Source organism: Xenia sp. Carnegie-2017, unplaced genomic scaffold (assembly GCF_021976095.1).
Source record: "Xenia sp. Carnegie-2017 unplaced genomic scaffold, XeniaSp_v1 HiC_scaffold_4, whole genome shotgun sequence".
Lineage (NCBI taxonomy): Eukaryota > Metazoa > Cnidaria > Anthozoa > Malacalcyonacea > Xeniidae > Xenia > Xenia sp. Carnegie-2017.
In genome coordinates, this window is record NW_025813504.1 from 4,936,833 (window position 1) to 4,959,900 (window position 23,068).

The 23,068-nt window shown below is 35.6% G+C and overlaps 1 protein-coding gene across 2 annotated transcripts; it reads left to right on the top strand.

The window, feature by feature from the left end:
* Positions 1 to 4,462: 4,462 nt before the first annotated feature.
* Positions 4,463 to 22,751, top strand: LOC124455679. 2 transcript variants are annotated; one of them, XM_047006317.1, is made up of 9 exons: positions 4,463 to 4,621; positions 9,031 to 9,159; positions 14,036 to 14,092; positions 14,465 to 14,534; positions 15,179 to 15,349; positions 15,677 to 16,186; positions 16,679 to 16,834; positions 20,506 to 20,547; positions 20,794 to 22,751. In XM_047006317.1, exons 2-9 carry the CDS (start codon positions 9,055 to 9,057, stop codon positions 21,300 to 21,302), a joined length of 1,620 nt encoding a protein of 539 aa, XP_046862273.1. In that variant the 5' UTR covers positions 4,463 to 4,621; positions 9,031 to 9,054; the 3' UTR covers positions 21,303 to 22,751. The 2 variants fall into 2 exon arrangements, 1 of the variants encoding a protein (XP_046862273.1); XR_006951983.1 differs by lacking the exons at positions 14,036 to 14,092; positions 14,465 to 14,534; positions 15,179 to 15,349; ... (2 more) ...; positions 20,506 to 20,547; positions 20,794 to 22,751 and adding an exon at positions 9,351 to 9,642.
* The last annotated feature ends 317 nt before the right edge of the window (positions 22,752 to 23,068 follow it).

Consider the following 23,068-nt stretch of genomic DNA (forward strand, 5'->3'; position numbering starts at 1 on the left):
TCATAACTTTGGATATACACAACTTAAAATAATAAACTTACCAACAAATTATAGCTTAAAAACGATCTTTTAGATAGTGTGGAAGTCGTTCGTTTTGATAGCATTTTACACGAGATATTAAGGTTTGAATTAACGTAAAACCAAAAAAACGCATTTATTTAATTGTTTACTATTTTAATTTCGATATATTTTGCCTAAAATTCATTCAGATTTCACCATGTTAAGACTAGAAGAACCGTCGTCTTGAGAGCGTATTTTTGGCCTATCAGCGTGCCCATATCATGCATATTTAACCTTTTATCGGGGCTATTGTTGGCATAGCGATAGAGACATAATGATCGGAAATGTCATGTCATGTCATGTCAGTCCCGTGACATTTTCATGTCGTAGGGGTGTCATAATAGAGACTGCAGTCAGGGATCTCCATTGTCTTCGGTCTTCTGTCATTCTCAGCAATTTGCTTAGTGTGTGTCCAGTCCACTCTTTAACATTGTCGAACCAGGTTTTCCGTTGACGGCCTCTTCTACGTCCTCCTTCTACGGTTCCCTGGAGTATGGTCTTAACCAAGGAAGTGTGGCGATTAACATGGCCAAACCATGCAAGTTTCCGTTGCTTTACAATGGCTGGGAGCTGTTGTTGTTTGCCTACAGCATCATCAATTTGTTGCCTGACATACTGGTTGGTCTTGTGCTCTGAGTAATGGATGCCTAGTAATTTTCTGTAGCACTTGTTCTCAAATGCCTGGATCCGCCTTTCAGTTTCTGCATTTAACGTCCAGCTTTCACATCCATATAAGAGGATGGAAATCACCAGTAATTTGTACAACTTGATCTTAACAGGGAGGCTGATGTTTGTGCTCTTCCAGATGGAGCCAAGTCTAGTCATTGCTGCTGTAGCTGTGCCAAGTCTTGTTTTGATCTCTTTTGTTGAACTGCCATTCTTAGTGATGATGGAACCCAGGTATTTGAAACTGTCTACCTCCTCTAAAGCTTGTCCATTCAATCTGATGTTGGTTGGTCCTTGCTTGCTGCTGCTGTTGACAAGAACCTTACTTTTCTCTGCACTGATTTCCATTCCAAAGGCTTTTGCTTCTTCTTCAAGTTTTGTGGTGAGGTCTTGAAGCTCTTGCTCGCTACCTCCTATAAGGTCGATATCATCAGCGAATCGAAGATTGCTAAGTGGTCTACCATTGATGCTTATTGATGGATGGAATTTAGATAGTGTCTCTGTCATGATGTTTTCTAGGAAGATGTTGAACAGAACCGGAGAGAGCAGGCATCCTTGACGAACCCCAACTGTTGTCCTGAATGATTCTCCAATCTTGTTATTCAGATGAACTGCAGTAGTTGATCCATCATAAAGAGCCTTTATTACATCAATAAGCCTGTTGTTGATGTTGTAATTCCTTAGGACTTTCCACAAGCCATCATACCACACATGATCAAAAGCCTTCTTAAAATCGATGAAGTTGTGAAACAGTTCATGCTGGTGTTGCATGTGCTTCTCTATGAGAATTCTGATGTTGAATATCTGCTCGACTGTGCTTCTATTAGGTCTGAATCCTGCTTGTTCTTCTGCAAGTATTTCTTCAACCTGTTTCTTCAGTCTATTTAGTACAACCCAAAGCATGACTTTACTTGGGTGGCTGATCAAGCTGATTGTTCTGTAGTTCTGGCACTGTTTGAGATTGCCTTTTTTGGGTAGGGGTATGATCAAAGCCTGACTCCACTCTTTTGGCCATTGCTTCTTTTTCCAGATCCTTTGGCAGATGGTGGTTAGAGCCTTTACAAGTTCTGGGCCTGCATGCTTCAGAAGTTCTGCAGGTATATTGTCTGCTCCTGGTGACTTGCCTCCTTTTAATGAATGTAGTGCTGCCTTGACTTCTTTCTGAAAAATTGGTGCATCTCCATTATCCCTGTTTGTATTGGGTGCTTTGGTTAGGAAGCTAGTATCTGGTCTCAAGTTGCAGTTGTGCAATTCCTGACAGTATTTTGTCCATCTTCTAAGGACTGCTGTTCCGTCGGTAAGAAGGGAGCCGTTTTTGTCTTCGATTAACGAGGATCTTGCTTGTTGTTTCCTTGTTAGCATCTTGAGGGTGTCATATGCAATCTTGCTGTTACCATTTCTCATGCCTCTTTTTAGAATGTTACATTGTTCAGCAATCCAATTCTCTTTAACCTTCTTCATTTTGTTTCTAATGTCTTTGTCGACTTTGGCATACTTCTGAGCGGCGGATGTATCTGTGGTCTTCTTCCTCTTGAGCTCTCTTTTGTTGTCATATAGGTCCAGGATGTCATTTGTAACCCAAGGCTTCTTCCTTTTCCTTCTCTTCACAAGTACCTCTGTTGCTGTTTCTTGTAGCACTTCTTTCGCATTTTCTGTGAGGTTGTTGTTGTCATCTTCCAACAGATTGAGCACAGCAAATTTCCCTCCCAATGTTGCCTTGAACGTGGCAGCAATTGTTGGATCCTGTAATTTTTCTAGGTCGAATCTTATAAGGGCGCTGTTAGGCTTGTAGTATTTCTTTAGTCTGAGTCAGCAGCACCATGTCATGATCACTACCAATGTCTACTCCAGGGAAGGTTCTAGTCTTGGCTTTGTTAATGCTGGATTTGAATCTGCAGGAGAAGAGAATGAAATCGATTTGGTTGTGGGTCTTGTTGTCAGGTGAGTGCCATGTTGCCCTTCTGGATGTCTTATGCGGAAACAGTGTGTTGGCTAGGGTCATCTTGTAACTCGTGGCAAATTCTAGCAGTCTTAGTCCACGATCATTGGTCTCTCCCAATCCAAAGCGTCCAACTGTACCAGGCCATTGGTCATATGCATCCTCGCCTACTTTAGCATTCCAGTCTCCCATGACAATCAGCAGGTCTTTTTTAGGAATGGACTTGATGGTCCTGTCCAGTTCTTCATAGAATCCTTCTACTGTCTCGTCGTCATAGTCAGAGGTCGGGGCGTAGACTTGGATGATGGAGAGGTTGTTTGGCCGTGCTGCAATACGAATCGAAATAATTCTGCTGTTGACTGGTGTGTAGCTAATCACTGATTTCACTCTATCCTTGTTGACAATGAAGCCAACTCCATGTCTATGCTTGTTGTTATCCCCAGTATACTACAACTTGTTTCCCTCATCCCTGATGGTTTCTCCAAAGCCTGTCCATCTCACTTCTGCTATTCCTAGGATGACCCACTTGTATCTAGAAAGTTCATGTGTGAGTTTTTTTATCTTTCCACACGCATACAAAGTCCGTACAGTCCAGGTCCCAATGATGGTGTTGTCCCGTGGAAGTCTTAGTGCTGGAGATGGTTGTGCCCCAGTAGCATACTTCTCACTCCCTTAACCCTGCGGCACTGCAGCAGGAAGGGCGGTCGTTGGTGATCCGGGCCTCGACCGATCTGGCATGTCGATATGTCTATTTGTCTTATCATAACAAGTCCATGGGCGTAGACAAGTTTTGGCGGCGCCCATCTCCTCTCTAAAGCTGATTTTTCCTCAGGGTTTACTCCCGAAGATGGATTGCCAGCCAAGGCTGGTGAGCTCCATCTGCCCACATGAGACAGGTAGTACTGGATTACATGGTACCAGTAGCTGGGAAACACTGACCTGACCCTTAATGATCGGAAAGCCGACCGCCAAATTTTGAGTGTCAATATCTCCGGTTCTATACATCCTATGACTCTTAACCACCGGCAATTGACTCAGCATCATTTGTTCTCTCAACATCAAATGTTCCCGTAGTCTTATTAAAAACAAAGTCTGTTGGAGCGATGGTTTCCCTAAGATGTTATTAACGTATCGCCGTGGCAACAGACGTTCCGCTTGAAAAAAACTTTCGAGGAAATATTACTCTAATGCCAAAACCGCAATATATTTGATTGTGAAAAGCTGAAATTCCATCTTCATATAGAAAATTCATTGAATTTTACTATGGTCTTATCTGTTTTTTTTGCCATATCTACAAAACAAAACACTAAAATTCCGACAAACTTGTGTAAGTGTTTCATTGCGTTATAATTTAGGAATTATGTTGATGGCAGAGCAACAGCGATTTAATCGTTCTAAAACATGTCCAAGTAATAAAATATATATTAACAGAAGGCATTGATTGCAGGCTATCTAATGCTGTGATTTGTTTTATAAAAGCTTAAGTATTTAATGAGATACTTTGGATGAAACAACACTTCCGGAAATATATAACTTAGTAAAAATTATTGCATGAATAATCGCCGTCGCCATAAAGTTAAATGACAGACAAATCATTAAATGTGAAGTATCACGAAAATTTTCAACAACAACAAATATAAACCACAAATTTGACGTCAAAATCACATCATACTTTTTATGATGCTTTTAAGGCACTGAATTTTTTCTCTCGACTCATGACATAACACTCGACTCTCAACTTTTGTTCTCGACTCGCAAACTACACCCACGCTTTTAAGATAAACTCTCACATGACCAAAGCCGCAGAAAGTGAAAGGACGCTTCTCTACGATGTTTCTATAGAGGCAAAACATGGCATTATATTCGTTGAACCAAGGCGAACATGCTCTTTATTTAAGACAGAGCGATAACATAAAAAATTACAATTGAACGTCGCACTTCACTTAGCATTTAACGGTATGTGTTTACACTTTAATACAAAATGCAATTTAAATGCGATATGGCTTTTGTAGATGGAAGTCAAAGCGCCATTTTGTATATTTTGATATATTATCACCAAATCAAAGAGGCATTAAAGGAATACACAAACTGATTTTCGTGCAATTTTTTTTAAGACTATAAGCTTTCATATGGTTATCAGATAACTTGTGATTATGGTACGTTTCCAGTTGCAAGATAAGAAAGCCACAGTTGGCATTGAATCACTGCGTTGAATTTTGTATGAGAAAATATGGATATTTAGATTTTAGTTCTCGTGTTACACCTTACAGGTCCTATCAGCTTGTAACATGTCAGTTATCGAATAATATATGAGGCGAATAACATAATATTATATAATATGCCCGCATGTTGTTGGTAGTTTATGAACAAAAATTTCTTAATAGTGGTGTCGTGGACGAGAACATTTGTCGTTTGTTAAAAGATTCAGTTAGGTAAGGTTTTGCAGCATGTTGGTAGTGTTGTATTTGTGCTTTAATTTTCTTTGCTTTAAATGGATAATATTGTCTGAGATTTAAACATCATGTTACCCAAAAATGCAAACCTTGCCAATTTTACCCATTCCTGTTGTGTGCAGGGTTTTGTCGTTTATAAAAATGCTGTAAATCGTGATAATATAGATAAAAACATAAAGGGAAAATCTGCAATGTACAACATCAGACATTAGAAAGACAACTACCATGAAAAATATAGCGTAATCACATTGATTTACTATTAAAGTGCAAACGTTTGATTTTAATTACACGAGAAAATTTTTTCGTAAATTTACTTCTGGATCTTCACAGTTTCAACTCTGAAAAAACTTTGATATTCTTTTTTAACTTGTAAATTTTTTGATAACATTATGCTAACCTCCTTGATAAAAATTACTTAATAGACAAGGTTTATTGATTTTAGCTTGGGCTGGCTTTTTAGATCTACTTTTCCGATCTGGGCCAGCTTTTTTTAACATTTGGAATTTACTCATTGAACTAAGGATCTATAAAATCTTTTATTACAAAGATTTGTTCAGAAGATCACAATGATTTAAAGTAACATGATCCTGCTGTCGGTAACGAAAAATAAAAATAAAGCACAAGCACAGCAGCGCAAATATTACAAAACCTTACCTGATAGTTGAATATGTCAACAAGCAACAATAGTTGTATTTTGTTCATAAGTGCACGCAATCTACATATATTATTTCCTAACAACTTATTCAATTTATGCCTAATATATTTTCATACATATCTTCCGTGATGATTTTGTAACATTTGGCACCCCATAGAATCACTGTGCACATCTATCATGGATATTACTGAAAACATTCTTGGCAAAAAATATAAACAAAACAACAAAACGTGGTTTTAGTATAAAAAATTTAAAGAACGTGCAAGTCAAAGTTTATTGCAGGGGAGGATCTAATACTTTTCAAACATCAGTCATGGAATGCCTCCGGCGTTCTTCACTTAGAGGTCAGGGGTTATGCTCCCGTGGAAATTTTGAATTGAAGAAATGCAATTTCGCGCGTTTTAGAGCAATACAAAATTTTTTGAGGGCATGGTTTTTTGTAAAAACAACACATTATGCTAACGTTTTTTCAAAAATGAATGTTTTGATAAATGTTAAGGCTCATTGGCATACCTAGGAACATAAATTTACTATACAATAAAGCTATTCCAAAAAAGACATAGGCTTTAAAAATTTTTTTACCATTTTGCCAGACCCCCTAAAAACCTCCATTCACACCTCTATGTAATGAGTTAAGTTAGAGATGAGGTACTACAAGGGACAGTTCATAAGCTCAGATTTGAAACCATGCAAGTTAAGTCTAACCCTTTGCCAATCTCCACATACAGTGACAAAAAAGCCGCCTTTTAAGAAAATAATTCACAAGTTTTTTCTGCCATAGTTTTAAAAAGATTCTCAGAGTGATAGTTTGCAATTAAGAGACAGCCTAATGTTATTCATGTTTACTAAGCATTATATTATTATCTACTGCAAGTCTATATGTAAGCTGCTTTATAGCAATAACCAGTTGCATTGTATTTGCCAATATAAACAGAATATAACCAACATGCCTTTAATCATATAATTACATGAGATGACAAGTACACATTACAAAAAGTTGATGACTAGAGATGTTAAAATTGGTTCATGCATCACGCTTAGTTACTGCTTACGATAAGCATATTTTTATATAATCGAAATGAGTTAAAATGGAAAACTGAAATACTTTAGTTTAGAAATTATAATGATTATCAGAAAAATTACCTATTGATCATGACAAATACTTGGCTGTTTTGCCAAATTTCAAGGCTTATCTACATACCTAGGAAAACATTTTTACTTGATAGAAAATGTTCTTCCTGCATACGCAGCCCTTAGGAATTTCCAGAAAACAATTTGTTCTAAGCTCTAGATCAACACACCTTCACATCTTTACATGAGGTGTTCCGTTAGAGATGGACAATATGTGACATGGAAATTTCATGGATGGGAAATTGCTCAGGTTAATACTAAATTATACTATGCCAGTCAATTGTCAAAATAAAATATTTTATGTATCAGAAAAACTAATAATCACTGGTTACATTTATAGTAAACTCCTTCTCATGTTATATATTAATTTTCTCAAATTTTAAACGATGTTTAGCACCATAAACTAAAATCCACAAAATTTATTTATAATAAGGTAAATAACAGCATTGCACCTTATGGCCACCAATGTTTTTTGTCCACTGAAATACATTTGAAGGAAAGCAGGATTTTGCCCAAGTACCAAAGAAATCATAACTAAAAGTCTTTCAGCAACAACAATTTTAAAAGCAAGAATCTGCTTACCTTACGCCACATTGACATAAATTGCATCACATACTCGCATACATTGATTTGGATATTTTACAGTCATGCTTACACTTTAGTTACCCTTTGCTTACGATTTTGGATGTATATGTCTTCTCAGAAATCTCTAAACAAACAATGATGGCTTGTTGCTTTTCAAAAACAAAAACTTCAATGTCTCTCTCGAGATCGTCTTTGCTCGAGCATTTACAATTCATTCATAAATCTCTCACCCTCTTGAAAAAATCGAACTATAGACAGCAGCATTCAATATATGAATTTGTAATAGATTTCCCTAAATTCCAGTTGTGGCTTTGATTGTAATTTTTGCAAATTACTATGAAACGATCAAACATTCAATTCAGTTAGTAAGCTTGGCTATGTTAGTTCATTAGCTATCAGTCGAAATCTGTCAAACCAATCTCAATAAGACAAAAAGTTTAACGAACTAATAACACGATAGCAATTAGTCCCTTATCGGTAGAGAATTTCCAGATCGTCCACTGGTCTGACTCTTGCCCATTGGAATGGCTTATATCAGAGTTCTTGGACTCTGTTGTTGGTCAAACTTGTCGAGCCCCCTAGCCTATCTGTCAGTCAGTTTATATAATTCCAGATATGTTAAAATCTACTGATCTGTTTATTAAGGTGATAATTATATAAGTTTTTATGTCTAACTCAGAATTTTGACATTGAAATTCGAACGATTATAAATCGGGAATTTAATGATCATAAAAAATTGTATTAATTAATTTTAATAAGTAATTTTTCAACTATAAACATCAGTGTCGTGACTGACTTGATACATACCCTAGATCGGCCGCTGATTAATTAATACATTGGAATTATTACGACGCATAGCACTTGGCAAAGGATGTTGAAAAACTTTACTAAGCACGCTCACCACTAAAGTTGAAGTTTAGTAAGCTGTTGACTGTGGGAGGAAGAGTAGCAAGGACAAATTATTTATTCAGTATACCAAGAATCTCTTGCTGTTGCTAATCGGAAAAATTATTCCAACATTTAAGCAATAATCAAAATAAACTTGAAATCTTCAAACTTAAACATTTTGTACTAAAATATCGCATGTTAAAACCATGTAACTGGATTCTTCAAGTCCTAAACTTTAGCTACATATACAAAATACCTATTGAAATTTAGACAGTCTTTTATTGCATACACAAGAATTATTATTAAGCTGTCTGAGAGGAGACAGCTTAGTAGAGAGTCATTTTGCTCTGCGATTGTTTTACTAGTGTTTTTAAAATCATTATGTACCGCAATCAACTAATATCAAAATTGACTGAAGCTTCTAGGGGCGGAAAAAGTAAATTGAAATAGCATGTGCTAGCACCACTGGCATTTGCATTTGCATTTTCAATAACTGCAAATTTCAACATGGAGTAATTTTAGACTTTTAGGTCGTTTTACCTGCCACATTTTATTAATTGTCAGCTAATTGAAAGCGATAATTATTATGTGCGACAATGATCATAAAAAACAATCTCAAATAAAGTGATAATGAATATTTTGTCGTTTACAAGGACCGCTATAGAAGAGAGCGAATTATGGATTCACACGTTCAAGAAACAGGATATGAGCGCGTCTGTTGTATACTAAAAGAAATCGACAAAGAAGAAATGCTTCCTGTCTTTAAGGAAAACGAGTTTAACGTAAGGGATAGTGATAGGCATCGTGAGCATTTGTACAGACAGACCAGCACAAATATAGAAATGCTTTTACTTTCATGTTTATATTATTAACGGAAATGTGCACACTAATAATAAAAAGAGTTAGATATTAGTCCCCCACCCCCCACCATATTGAATTATAGTTATAGGGTCCTTGCTTTTCATTCTTATAGAAATGTTGCAGAAATGAAGCCTCATACTGTTAAGGAATAAGGGCGACGAAAATAAAATGTTGACAACCAAAACTTCAATAGTACAATTAAAAAAAGTATAACTTAAGAAAAGGGCAGCCTTCTGCGGACGAAATGCTATTAGTTGTCTTTAGTTACTATTACGCTAAAGAAAAGGTTGTCTATGGAAAATTACAGTCCTTTTTATACTCATATTCTTTTACTGTCAGTGCGTCAGCTTTTTAATCTGCTCACGTACTACATTAATTTTTTTAATGAATGATAATCACGGTAATGATTTGCGTGCTTGTGTTAAGCTGGATTTCCACTTCCCGGTAAGGACGGAAAACGGTAACCGCCAAACGGTACAGGCATGCGCAGTAGAAAATGTAGCACCGCAAAACGGTATGCACACCGTACTGCTTTCCAATTTTAAAAGTTGAAGTCAAGTCAACTTTTTTCCGCGGAATTCATACCGTTTCACTTTTTAGCCAATCAAATTATACCACAAAAATTGACTCCTGGGTAGTAGCAAGATGGCGGATAATACTAAATTGATGCTCACAAAATTATTAAGTTTTCAGAGAAGCAATCCGCATGTCAATTATTATGGTAGCCAAATATTTACTGGATCTGAAGAATCCACGTATATATTGGATCAAGATATAATGCAGAAGATGACGGCGACTGAAGATGTTTCCAAGGAGCAGCAACTGCTTAGCCAAACCAGTGATAATACGATAGATAATTTTGGACATAACGAAGAGAGCGAGTACTCTTTACAAAGTCAGAATCACTTCAGTAGTAATTTGATTGATGAAGTGAGGAATTATCCTTGCCTATGGGATTTGAAGTCCAAAGGGTTCAAGAGCAGTGTTATGAAGAAACAAGCATGGTTAAAAATTTCAGAGCAACTCCATGTGCAAGGTACAGTCTCTAAATATGCATCAATGACAAAGCATCCTTTAACAAATGACAAGCAGGAAGCTTATCATGTTTATTGTGGTAACCAGAAATGAAAAATCTCTCATGTTTTTACTTTGTTACATGCCATTTCATGTGTTTATACCTGTGTGTTTGCATACCTAGCATTACATCTAAAAAACCATATTGTTAGTTTTGTCCTAGTTATGTAAAGTCCATAGCAAAACTTCAGATGATATTGATATTTTGTTCATAAACTCATTTGCAGATGCTTTTATTTTTTTGCTATTAAACCAGATGTGTATAAAAATATTGCGAGTATTGCACACCACATGTTGTGTTGTGCTTTCTTTTAAATTTGTGACTTGGTATGCTTTTGACAACAATTAGTTATTTTACCCATATGTTTTCAGCAATTGAAGCAGAAAATGAGTTCAAAAGGTTAAGAGAAAGTTTCCGAAAGTGTCTGAAAAGAGAGAATTGGAATCACGATCTGGAGCAGAAGCAAAAAAGTTACCCACATGTGCCTTCTTTGTTGAATTGAGTTTCCTTAGAGATAGTGTTTCTAATAGAAAATCAACAAGCAATGTGAATGTACCCAGACTATCAGATAGTCGATCATCGTCACCATTTGATTTAACTCAAGTATCCTCAGGCAGTTCCAATGAAATAGCAATTGCTGCACCTGGAATGAGAAATCCATCACCCAAGCCCAAACCATCCTCAGAAATCATAGCAGCCTCAACGAAAACTCGAAAACGAAAAGAAGATGATGACCCTTTGAATGCAGCTCTTACTGCAGCAATAGTCAAAGACATTAATAAATCTGGTGAAGACACAAATGATTCTGATTTACTTTTTTGTAAAAGTCTGGTGGCACCTTTAAAACAACTCTCATCTAAGAAGAACAAGAGAGCTAGAATCAAACTTTTAGAGGTATTAATGAGCTTTGACATTGATGATGAATGATTAACTGCATGCTATATAACTGCATTAACTGGAACTATAAATACCATTTTGATGTTTAAGTTCTTGTTTTATTTAATTCTAGTGTGTTTTGTTGAAGGTAAATTGGTTTTCAACTGATGCTTGTTGTTTTGTCATTTATAATTACAGTTGCTTTTTCTGAAGGCCTTATCACGATTAGAGCATTAAAATTCTGGTTATATGTGGGTATTTTTATACAAGTTTATTAGAAAACTAGCATACTTAAAACTTAAGAAATTACAAACTTTCTACACATTATATATGTTCTACTTTACTCATATGTACATGTTTCATTAATGAATGCTCCAACAATTGTCAAACCCAGTTAAAGATAACTTGTATCATTCATGTGTTGCTGTGACATGCTTCAATTGCCATGGTACTTGCCCTGCCTCAGACATGAAATAATCACAAAAATTTTCTCGTATTCTCTTGGCTATTTTACTGTAATTATTAGAACCAAGTTGTTGAATGTCAGCCAACCCAGCTGTGCTATGAAATGCTTCTACTTCGTTGCGCCAGGCTCCTTTTTTAAATCCATAGCTGTTTTCGGTATCTGCAAAACCTGGAGGACAGTACCTACTTGCCCAAAAAGATTTGCCATGCATCACGTAATTATGCAATGCCACAACTGCTTTTGTTGTACAAACGACCAAGTCAACTTTACCAATAATGTGGCGTCGCCAAATTCGGAAACGTGCAGCAGCTATGCCAAATGAGTTTTCAATGACCCTCCTAGCTCTAGACAAACGATAGTTATAAATCCTCTCTTTCAAAGAGAGTACCTCGCGTGGGTAGGGTTTCATCAGTTGCTCAGACAAACGGAATGCCTCGTCCCCAACAAAAACATAAGGAAATTTGTTTTCTGATCCAGGTATCTTCTCATTTCTGGGTAGATGCAAAAGATCATGTTCTATTGAATATCCTAGATTACTACTAGAAAAAGCGCCTCCATCACTATTTCTGCCCGAGTCTCCGATATCTACGAGGGTGAACTGGTATTGTGCATCGCACACTGCTAAAAGAACAATTGAGTGAGTTTTTTTATAATTAAAGAAACTCGACCCTGATCTTGCTGGAGCTTGCATGACTATGTGCTTGCCATCAATTGCCCCCAAGCAATGTGGAAAATTCCATTTGCGATTAAAATCTTTCGCAATGTTCTTCCATTCGACTTCACTTTCGGGACACTTAACGTAAATGGGTGAAAGAACATCCCAAATAGCTGCCGTGGTCTCTCTTATAACACGGCTGATAGTTGTAGGATGTATACGGAAATTGCTTGACAGCGAAGCGTGAGATTTTCCAGTGACCAAGTATCTTAGAGTAACTGAGAGCCGCTCACTCGGAGATATTGGTTCTCTTTTTTCACTGCACTTGGCGATTTTAGGAGCAACAAGCTGCAAAAGTTCTTCGAACTGGGATACGGATAACCTGAAGTATTTGAAGTAGTATTCCCTATCAAAAAGTCTCATCTCTTCTACAAGAAGGTGAAACTCTCCTTTTTGCTTTCTTTCCTGAAATATTCTTCGAACCCACATTCTCTTTTTGTATTTTTTTCGCAGTTGCATTCTTCTTTTCAATAGCAACAGCATCATTAATGTTTTTGTTCTAAGTTTAGCCATGATGATGCGCATCTGTTTTAAAATGTCCGCCAAAACAAGAGGAAATTAATAAACGGAAAATTTCCTTCATGTGTACCGTTTACCGTTTACCGTTACCGTCCTTACCGGGAAGTGGAAATCCAGCTTTAATGACATTCCACCTTCGAATATAGAGTTGCATAATTAATTAACTTTACTTTATTGCAAGCGTCACGTCAGGCTAAATGAAGCGCTTTGAATGGCTCAGGAATATTTTTGCTGGTCTTGTTATTTTCCGGTGATTAAACAACTGTCCAAGGCACGTAATTTTACAATGAAATGTAAACAAACTTTGTAATGCATACAGCAAAACGCAAATAAACGGAACAAAAACCATTTACGAATGTAATTCGAAGGAAAAAGACTTGGAAAACAGAAGATACAATTTGTTTCAAATTTATTTTTTATGGTCGAAAACTAGAGAAGTGAAAGCCAACCCGTAAAAAAAGCAAGGACGAGAAAGAAAGCAAGCTTCGTTTCAGGTCAAATGATGCCATATAATAAAACATTCAATGACCTCGCTCTCTCAGTTTTTACTGAGAAATATTGGATCTCTGTCTTTTTGTACAAAAAGACCTTGGTCCGATATTTCTCCACAAAGACCTCGCGTTCGGTTATTAAGGGCTTAAAAATAGTGCACAAAATGTTGGAATTTAAATAAGATCTAAAGGATTTAAACTATTACGGATCACCAGCTCAATAACCTGATCATGAAGAACAGGGTGTAGTGCAAACTGCTATACAAAGCAACTCGATCCACGTACAAGTTTTTGTACATAAATCGATGGACAAACGAGCTAACTTGTTTCTGGCTAATTATATTAATTATGAATACATCTTTATTTAAAACAATCCTTTTTTTTTTATTTCCTGGACTACCGCGTTTTGCCGTCTATATATCGATTGTCTACGTCGATATATCCTCGATGTATCGAAGTAGACATGTCGCTGACCACCTAATGTACCGCCATTTTAGGGTGCACCAAAAAGCGCTGTTGCGTGCAAGCATTACCGTGAGACTATTTCTTTAAGTAAACATGCAATTTATAATTTTTTGTTTACTCCCTGTGGCTGAACGGTTGAAATTAAGTGATCAATTATAGTTTTTATATGTAACTATTATTGTTAATAAAGGATGTCTTTTTCACGGAATGTACAACAACAGAAAAAGAAATGTGGGAAGTACTGCAGGTAAACTTTTGACAAAATAAACATTTTTGATAGCTTTTTTGAAAACAGCTCTATCCCCTTGACTGCTAATACAGCAAAATGAAACAAAGAAAAGCCAAATTACCAATTTTTTGTCTGATTAGATGTTTATTTTCTGCTGTAGACCAGTCCCCATCCCGTATTAATGATTTGGATTGATGGTTATTTATTTGTTGTTTTTTTTCCGTAATGATTTTTTTTATTTTTTTTCTCAATGCATTTGAAATGAAGACGGCGTATGCTTTTTATCACAATCTTGCTGTAATTGCAACCAATTATTTCTTAATTGTGTAGAAATTTGCAATTAGGTTTGCAGCATGTAACATGCATTTTCCCTTATTTATTTGTTCACAGAATGTTATCCATATGACTTCTGGTTCTGCTCGCATATTCAGTAAAACATGGTCTCTCAACAATAAGAAAGGTTAAGTGATTTTTTTACAACATAATCTCGTGTAAATAAACTGTAGTCTATTCAAAAACAATATTTGAAAACCTTACAAAAATAACTTCTTCAGAGATTCTAACTTTGTGATAAAGAACACAAAAATATAATTGAAGTTCTGATGTTTGCAACAGTAGCGGAAATTTAGTTGTGGAGTGGAAACAAAGCGTTTTTATTAAGCCAAACTGAACTTTTGCGTACTATGCAATGTTTAAAAATTCGTTGGAAATCTTTCAGAAGTTCCTAGATTTTGTGTAAAATTCCATGAATCATTTTATTTGTTTTCAAAGGTACATTCACAGGGTAAATAGATGGCATTAAAAGCACATTGAAAGAACGTAAATTATTTATAATCACGTTTTTGCCAGAACTGCTCTTGAAATCAACATTTTTTCTGAATTCCTCTACATTAAAACTATTTTCAAATTTCTGAAATCACTTAAAATTCTGAAAAATCTTTGGTTTTACGAAGAAAGGGAGGCAGCTTTTAATGACTCCAACGAGATCCCTGTCCAACGAGATCCCTGTCACTGGTTTGCGAAATAGAATGTGTATAAACAATGACTGCAAGAAAGCATTATATGTGATTTGTTTCATTTTTCTCATAACATTTTATTATATAGATTGCCTAGTCAATGTCAAATTTAAAAGTAAAGAAAGTCTTCCTCAAGCACCAAAGACAAGTCTGCCACAGGAAAATAGTGAAAAGCAGGAGGAGCAATTACTAATTGAAAAAAATTTCTGCGATGCAGCTGTTGATGGTGATGCTAAACACACTGACGTTCCAAAGTTTTGTTAGTATATCAATTACGAACGTTATAAGAACCACGCAAATACTTAGTTTGCACTTTGACAAATGACATTGTTTTTTTTTTGTACAAAATGTATTTATAAGCAAGACACTGCTTTTCTTGTAAAGTCTGAGATGTAAATATAAAATGTGTGCTGAATATAATGCTACGATTATGGTCTCTTCATATTTTTATATTTCCTAGACTTTGCAAACGTTTTCATAATGCTTAAACGGCGATATCTGGCTGTTTCAAGCCATTTTTAAAAGTAATTCTCAGTATTTAAACACATTTGCATTGTTTTCAACTCCTGTTTCATTTGTATGTCAGGTACTCGACGACCATTTGGACAAGAAGCCGCCAATCACAAATATGAGCTTGGAGCGGTGTTTTGCGATGCAGAAGATGTAAAAACCGAGATCAAATTGTTTACAAAAGGAAACCCCCAAAGACTTCCTTGGGTAATGATGGAAATAGCTCGCCCATTTATAACTGGAGTTCTAAATGCAGGTAATAATGGAACAATTTATTTTGGAATCGGGGACTCAGAAAACAAACGCGATAATTACAAACACGGCGAAGTTGTTGGCCTCGAAGTAGAAAAATTGAAGGATTCAATTAACAAATCATTAAACACTGTACTGGATGCTCACGTTAAGAATGGTGTCGATAGTATGTCTAATGCGGAAAAGCAAGCAGTAAAAGTTTATTTTATCCCAGTTGAACAATCAGGTAGTAGAACTAACAAGTACATTGTGGAAATTGAAGTGCATCGTAACTGGAAGGTTTGCAAGGATCATATGTATTTTATCGAAGAATGGAAAAGATCAGAGAACTGGAGTAAGTTATTGACAATGTTTTCATCGTGATGAGCGCAAAAACTGTCATCAGTCAGATAAATAATTGTGTTATTCAATTGTAGTTTTTGGTCGTTTTTGAAGGTTGTTTTGCATGCCTGCAGAGATGACCACTACGTGAGAACTGCATAAATTCTTTGTGGACTTCATGTTTGTATAGCCAGCATGGCGTTATACTATAGTGAGGCAAATATAAATCGTGTTGTCGGATTAATCACATCACAACAATTCATCGAAAATAGTCTATTCGCTACTTATATGCTTCAGAGCTAGCAATTAAGTCTGCATTTAAAAGTTATATGCAACGCTTTATTTCATATTGTGCTCATGCATACAAGGCACTGTTTAATGAAATAAACGAACTTATATTACTGCAAACGAACTTCTAACGCTATTCTTACCACTTAACACATCACGACATTTCACTATCATTATCTAGCTTTTTCACATGCGATCTATATTGTTATTTTTGCAGAAAAAGCTTCAAAATTCAATCTAAATGTTTTGTACGATATAAAAAAGGGCAACGATATTGCATATGTTCGAATGTGCGGAAGTACAAAAAAATTGAACCCCGGAGATATTCCAATGATGCAAAAGGAGCTATCAGGAAAATACGAAGAATGGAAAGGTCAGTCCTGTGGGTTTATAGTTTTAAGTTCATAATTTATATTTTATAGTTGACCTAGGTGATGCAGCATTATAGTTTGGTGCATTTGAAAATGATAGTTTTAGAATAGTTCCTATTATTTAACAATTATTCGTTAAGTTGAGCATGATATATTAAACTTATTTAAAGCGGATCTCCACTAGACGATTTTTATGATGATCATCTTAAAAATTAGTACGAACTAAAACACATAGCTAGCATCATCGCAGTACGAATTAAAACCAAATCGTCAGCAAAATCGTTAACAAAATCGTCATGCGCTCGACGAAAAGTAGAAATGGTTTTAACTTTTTGTCTAGCGCTTGACGTTTTGCTGACATTTTTTATTTCTTCGAACACATTTGGCGCAGTGAGTTTTTGAGACGATCGTCTTAAAAAAAGTCAATCTGCATTTTGATTCGCGGACGCGAAGTCTAAGACGACGTTATTATGGCGTAATCTGTCGTAAATATTCGGTTTCTTTACTTCCGCCATCTTTGCGACGTCTTCTTAGTGTTTTTTTTTACGACGTGAAACAAGCTGTTTTCACGTCCTCTTAACGACCAAGGGCGGTTCTAGGGTATGTCAAATCAGTCACGCGACTGATGTTTATAGTTCAAAAATTATTTATCAAAGTTAATGAGTACAATTTTTTGTGATCATTAAATTCCCGTTCTGTAATCATTTGGATTTCATCGTCAAAATTCTGTTTTATTCATGAAAACTTATATAAATACCACCTTAGTAAACAGATCAGTAGATTTTAACATATCTGGAATTATATTAACTGGCTGACTGATAAGCGGAGTGGCTCGACTGGTTCGACCGTTAACGGAGTTCAAGAGCGCTTATTTAAGCCATTCCATTGGTCAATAGCCAGTTCAGTGGACGATCTGGAATAATCTCGACCGATAAGTGAGGTGGCCGGACCGATAATGGAGTCCAATTGCTATCGTGTAATTGGTTCGTTTAAATTTTTGTCTTATTGTGATTGGTTTGATCGATTTCGACTGATAGCCAACTGAGCTAACATAGTCAAGCTTACTATCCGAATTGAATGTTTGATCGTTTCATAGTAATTTTCTTTAGCGTTATAGAAACTACAATCTGATGGAATTTAGGAAAATCTTATACAAATTCAAATATTGACATGAATGCTGCTGTCCAGACTGTGAATTTTTTCAAGTGGGTGAAAAATTTATGGATGAATTGTAAATGCCTGGCCAAGACATTGAACCATAATAGATGGAAGGCTACCTGTGATAGAAAAGCCTAATAATATTTTGAAGCCAAATTTGACATCCAGACACACGTGTCTGGAGGCCAATTTACGTCAATTGCACGTGCTACACGTTAATTGAAGCTACACGTTACGCTAGATTTGTTAAAGAAACACTTTTTTACCTAAGCCTTTTTCTGATTTTATTCAAAGAGTAAACGTAGAAAAGTATTGTTGCACTTAAAGTAATGGGGCTTAGTCTTTATTTAGTCAATTATGATGAAATAACCTGTGACTGTTAGTCTTTTCGATCCACGGAGCTTTTTATTTTGACAATTTGACTGGAATGGTATTAAAGCTGAGTATTTCACATACATGAAATATTGTGCCATGTCACATATTGTCCCCTTTTCTAAATAAACATCTCATGTAGAGATGTCAAGGTGTGATGATCTACGGCTCATACCAGATTGTTTGCCATAAATTCCAAAGGGCTATTAATGTATGAAAAGCATTTTCTATAAAGGAAATATGTGTTCCTGCATATGCAGATAAACCTTGAAATTTGGCAAAACAGCAAAGTATTTTTATGATCACTAGATAATTTTACTGATGATCAATATAATTTCTAAACTAACTTACTTCAGATTTACCTTTAAAAAAGTTATGATTATACGAAAAGATATTCATCATGACCAGTAAGCATGACACATGTACCAATTTTAACATTCATTTAAATATATGATTAAAGGCATATTTGTTACATTCTGTTTATATTTGCAAATACAATGCTACTGATATTTTCTATATGGCACACCTTGCATAAACTTACAGAAGAGAATAGTCTAGTGAATTGCCTAATAATCATTAATGGTATTAAGCTGTCCTTAATTGCAAAATTTTACTTTGATAATCTTTGTTTAATCTTTGGCAGATACAAATTTTGAGTTTTTTCTCAAAAGGTGAATTTCCTGGCACTGTATGTGGATATGGGTAAAGGGTTACAATAAACTTGCGAGTTCGAGCTTTTCTATATCTTTGAGCAGTTCCTTGTAGTATCTCATTTCTAACTTAACTCATTACATAGAGGTGTGAATGGGGGTCTCTAGCTGGTCTATGCCTGATAACTTAGTTGAAACTTTTAGAGACTATCTCTTTTTTGGAATAGCATGTAAAGTAAATTTTATGTTCCTATGCATGCTAATGAGCCATATATTTGGCATGATAATGAGTCTAAATATTTAGCAAAACATTTAAACATTCACTTCAATTTCTTTGAAAAAAACGTAAGCAAAATGTGTTGTTTTTACGCCAAAATGATGCCCACAAGAAGCATTTTGCATTCCTCTTAAACGCTAGAAATGGCATTTCCAGGTCTTTGAAATTCAAAATTTCACAGAAGAGAAGGCCTCGGACCCCCAAGGGTGCGAAATGCCTTCAACGTCCAATGATTGATGTTTGAAAAATCCTCGATCCGTCCCTGTTAAAGACGTCAGTGTTTCTACTTTTTTCGCTTTAAAATATATGTCCATTAAAATTGATGACTAATGTGTTTTGATAGTTTGGTATTGAGGCAATTCAGCTAAAACTTGTGTGTTTTTGCAATCAAATTTTTCAAAATCATATGATGCATAATGTATGCATGTTTTGTTATTCATGTAAACAATCAACAAGATAGCTAAATAACTTCGTTTTTATTTTTCATTTTGCTCTAGTAGCTTCCTATATTTTTTATGCTATGCAGAGGTTCAATTATAATCCAAACTAGAGAAGGCAGCCTACATTTTATCGAAATTTGGCGTGTTTTTTAGGCTATTTTTGTGATGTTTTGTTAATATTAACGCCAAATTTATTTTTTTATATCAATAAAAACAAATATACCACTCAAATTTTACATGATAAATAAGCAAAATGAGTGCTCTGATTGGTCGATGCCCGTGTTTGGAAACTGAAAGGTCGTGATAATTTTTAACATGCCTGAAAATAAAGAGGATTTTTTGTTTAATTTGGAGTGCATTTCTTTCAGAGTACTCATGTGAACTTCAGCCAACATTGGAGATTTTTCTAAACTGTTAAAATCAGCATCCTTGTTTTAATTCTACGTTGTAGTGTTTTTGATTTCTGACTTATGTCAGCTACGACTTACTCGCTTGAGAAGTAAGAAAACAGCACATTTTAATGAATACTAGTAGCTAAAAATTGCACAAAGATAAAAAATAAGAATCGATGGAGAAACTGCACTTGAGTCAAACCAGTGGGTGGGAAAATTGAGTTGAGTACGCCAATGAGTTTGCCTGGCATGATTTTTATGACAAATCGAGTTTTGGTGATGAAATGTTTCTCTTCGTGGTTTGAGTTAGATAATTTAATTAGATTATTTCTAAGAGCACTTATCATGGCGAATTTATTGATGAGTATTTTTTTTATTTTTCAGTGGAAAATGATAAAAAACAGCTTCCTGAATTACTCCAACAGGGTAAGTATGTTGCAATAAAATGCATGGTTAAACAAAAATTTGTAAAAAACTGACATTTACATTTCGACGGTCTTGGTCATCTCAGCTTTGTTTGCATTTTCTATACATAACAGTTTCAGTATTTTTATATTTTACACGCCTATTGTGGAAACCAGCTTTTGCTGACGATACCAGCGTGGGTATCTATCTTTCCATTGATCAAGTTGCCTTGTGCTAAAAACATTTATATGACCAATTTTATCGTAGAATCAATAGATACCCAGACCTCTTCAAAGACAAGTGAAGATCTAAGAATGAGTCTTCAAAATCTTCAACCAGAGATTAACTATATTTTGATTGCAAGTAAAGTCCCAAAACGTTACAGAGGAACGAGCGAACTTTCTTTTCTAAAATATATTCCTTGGCTGTGTGTCTTTGATTTGTTTGATAAGATATCAGAATCTGATGGCCTTTACTATATCGTGAACAAAACCAATGATTCTGCCCATGCGATTTTGAAAAACTTGGGAGACGTTAACAACCCATCAACTTTCACAAAACGAGCCACTACATGGATTCTGCGTAGCCAAGAACTTTATGATCAAGATTGGATTAGGTTCTCAAAGAAACAAGTCTACGAGGCTCTCTCAGCAGCTAAAGAAGAATCACCAACTAAGAAGCATTGGGTTATTTTGTGTTTAAATGATGAATTTTTGGAGGAAATGGCTGATATGATTGAAATTTTGTTTACTACCCTTGGAAAGGAAGCCCAATAAAACAATTACAATCATTTCAGAAAAGAAAGACATTGGTGAAAGATTAGTAAAACCTATGAAAGAAACAATTCGAAAGGATTTAAAATATCCTAGTTCATATTTTGGTCTTCCACTTGATATTTTTGAGAAAAACGTTCAGGAAATGCTGGGTCAAAACAGTTTTCATGGGCCAAACAGTACTACCGATCTTCCTTATATAACAGGTTGTCTTAAACCTGTTTTGAATAAGAGAATCAAATCCCTGACTGATTTGGAAGTGTTCTGCCCAAAATCACCCACATGGTCTCAGAATGAAATCAAGAAAGTCAGAGAAGACTTTTATAAAGGTGATGTCATCCAGCAACTAAATCTTTTCCATAAACATGGTATTGAACGAACACTTCAAGAAAAGTTAACAAGCAAGATAGAACAGTGCCTTATCAAGCTTTCAGATCCTAATACAAGTGAGTTTTTACGTTCCGTAGAAATAGTTAACTTAAAATATGAACCTGGCTCTGGAGCTACAACTTTATGCCGTAGAATATTATGGGACGAGAAAAAAAAATACCGGTGTGCTGTTGTCAAATCGATTGAAGCAGACACAGACTACCAAATTGACGAACTTCACCGATTTGCCTACGAAGCGGGTTTTTGTTTCATTCCTCCAGTGTTGGTTTTGGTGAATAAATTTCCAGAGCAAAGTCTGAAACGTCTGGTCGACAAGCTTTTCGAAAGAAGAACAAAATGTGTTCACTATACCAATGAATACCCATGTTAATATAAGTAGAGAAGAAGAAAATAATGATGCAGTTTTGGCCTTGCTTGATGACGTTGAATTGGAGAGAATAAAAAAAATACTGACTGAAGTGGAAGGAAAAAATGAAGAGCAAAAAAAGGCAGCTGAAGACAAAGTGAAAAAGGAAAAAAGAATAATTTGGCTGGGCTTGGAGTTATTTGGCCAAGAGTACAGTGCAGATCTAGATGATAGGCTTTCTGAATATATTCAACAAATTATTAGATACAGTCCAACCAATCGACTGAAAGCTGCCTGCAAGACGATTCTACACTTTTCTTCTTTCTTGGATTACTACAGCAAAGGCCAATATAATTACGGGACTTTGTAAGAATGTCTGCTGTCATTTCTTCGGTTGGAACGTAACTGATCTTTATTTCCTTGCTTTGTACTCTTTCTCGAATGAAATGTAGTTTCGTATCGATGTGCTTTGATCGTTTATGCATTACGGGATTGTGACACATCTTTATACAAGATTGGTTATCTTCTCCAATGTTGGTTGGTTTCTTCATTGGATAACCTAAATCTTTCATTAGTGCTCGTAGGTATATTGCTTCTTGTACAGCTGCCGCCATAGCTTGATATTCGGCTTCGGTTGACGAAAGTGCTACAGTTGCCTGTTTCTTCACTTCCCAGCTGATTGCACCTCCGTTCCCTTCAAATTTGAAGTAATATCCTGTAGTTGATTTTCGGTCATTGAGATCACCACTCCAATCTGCGTCTGAATCACCAACGATATCGAGATTGGAATTCTTCAAGAATGTTAATTGTAAATCGATAGTTCCTTTAAGATATCTTATTACGTGCTTTGCTGCTTTCCAATGTGACATGTCTGGTTTATCTAGGAATCTTGATAGCTGATTAACAATGTGAAGGATATCTGGACGGGTTTGTTTACCAATAAATAGTAATGAACCAACTAAACTCCTGTATAACCTTGCATCGGCTAACTTCTGATCGTCGTTGCTTTTGATTAGCTTCAGATTTACTTCAC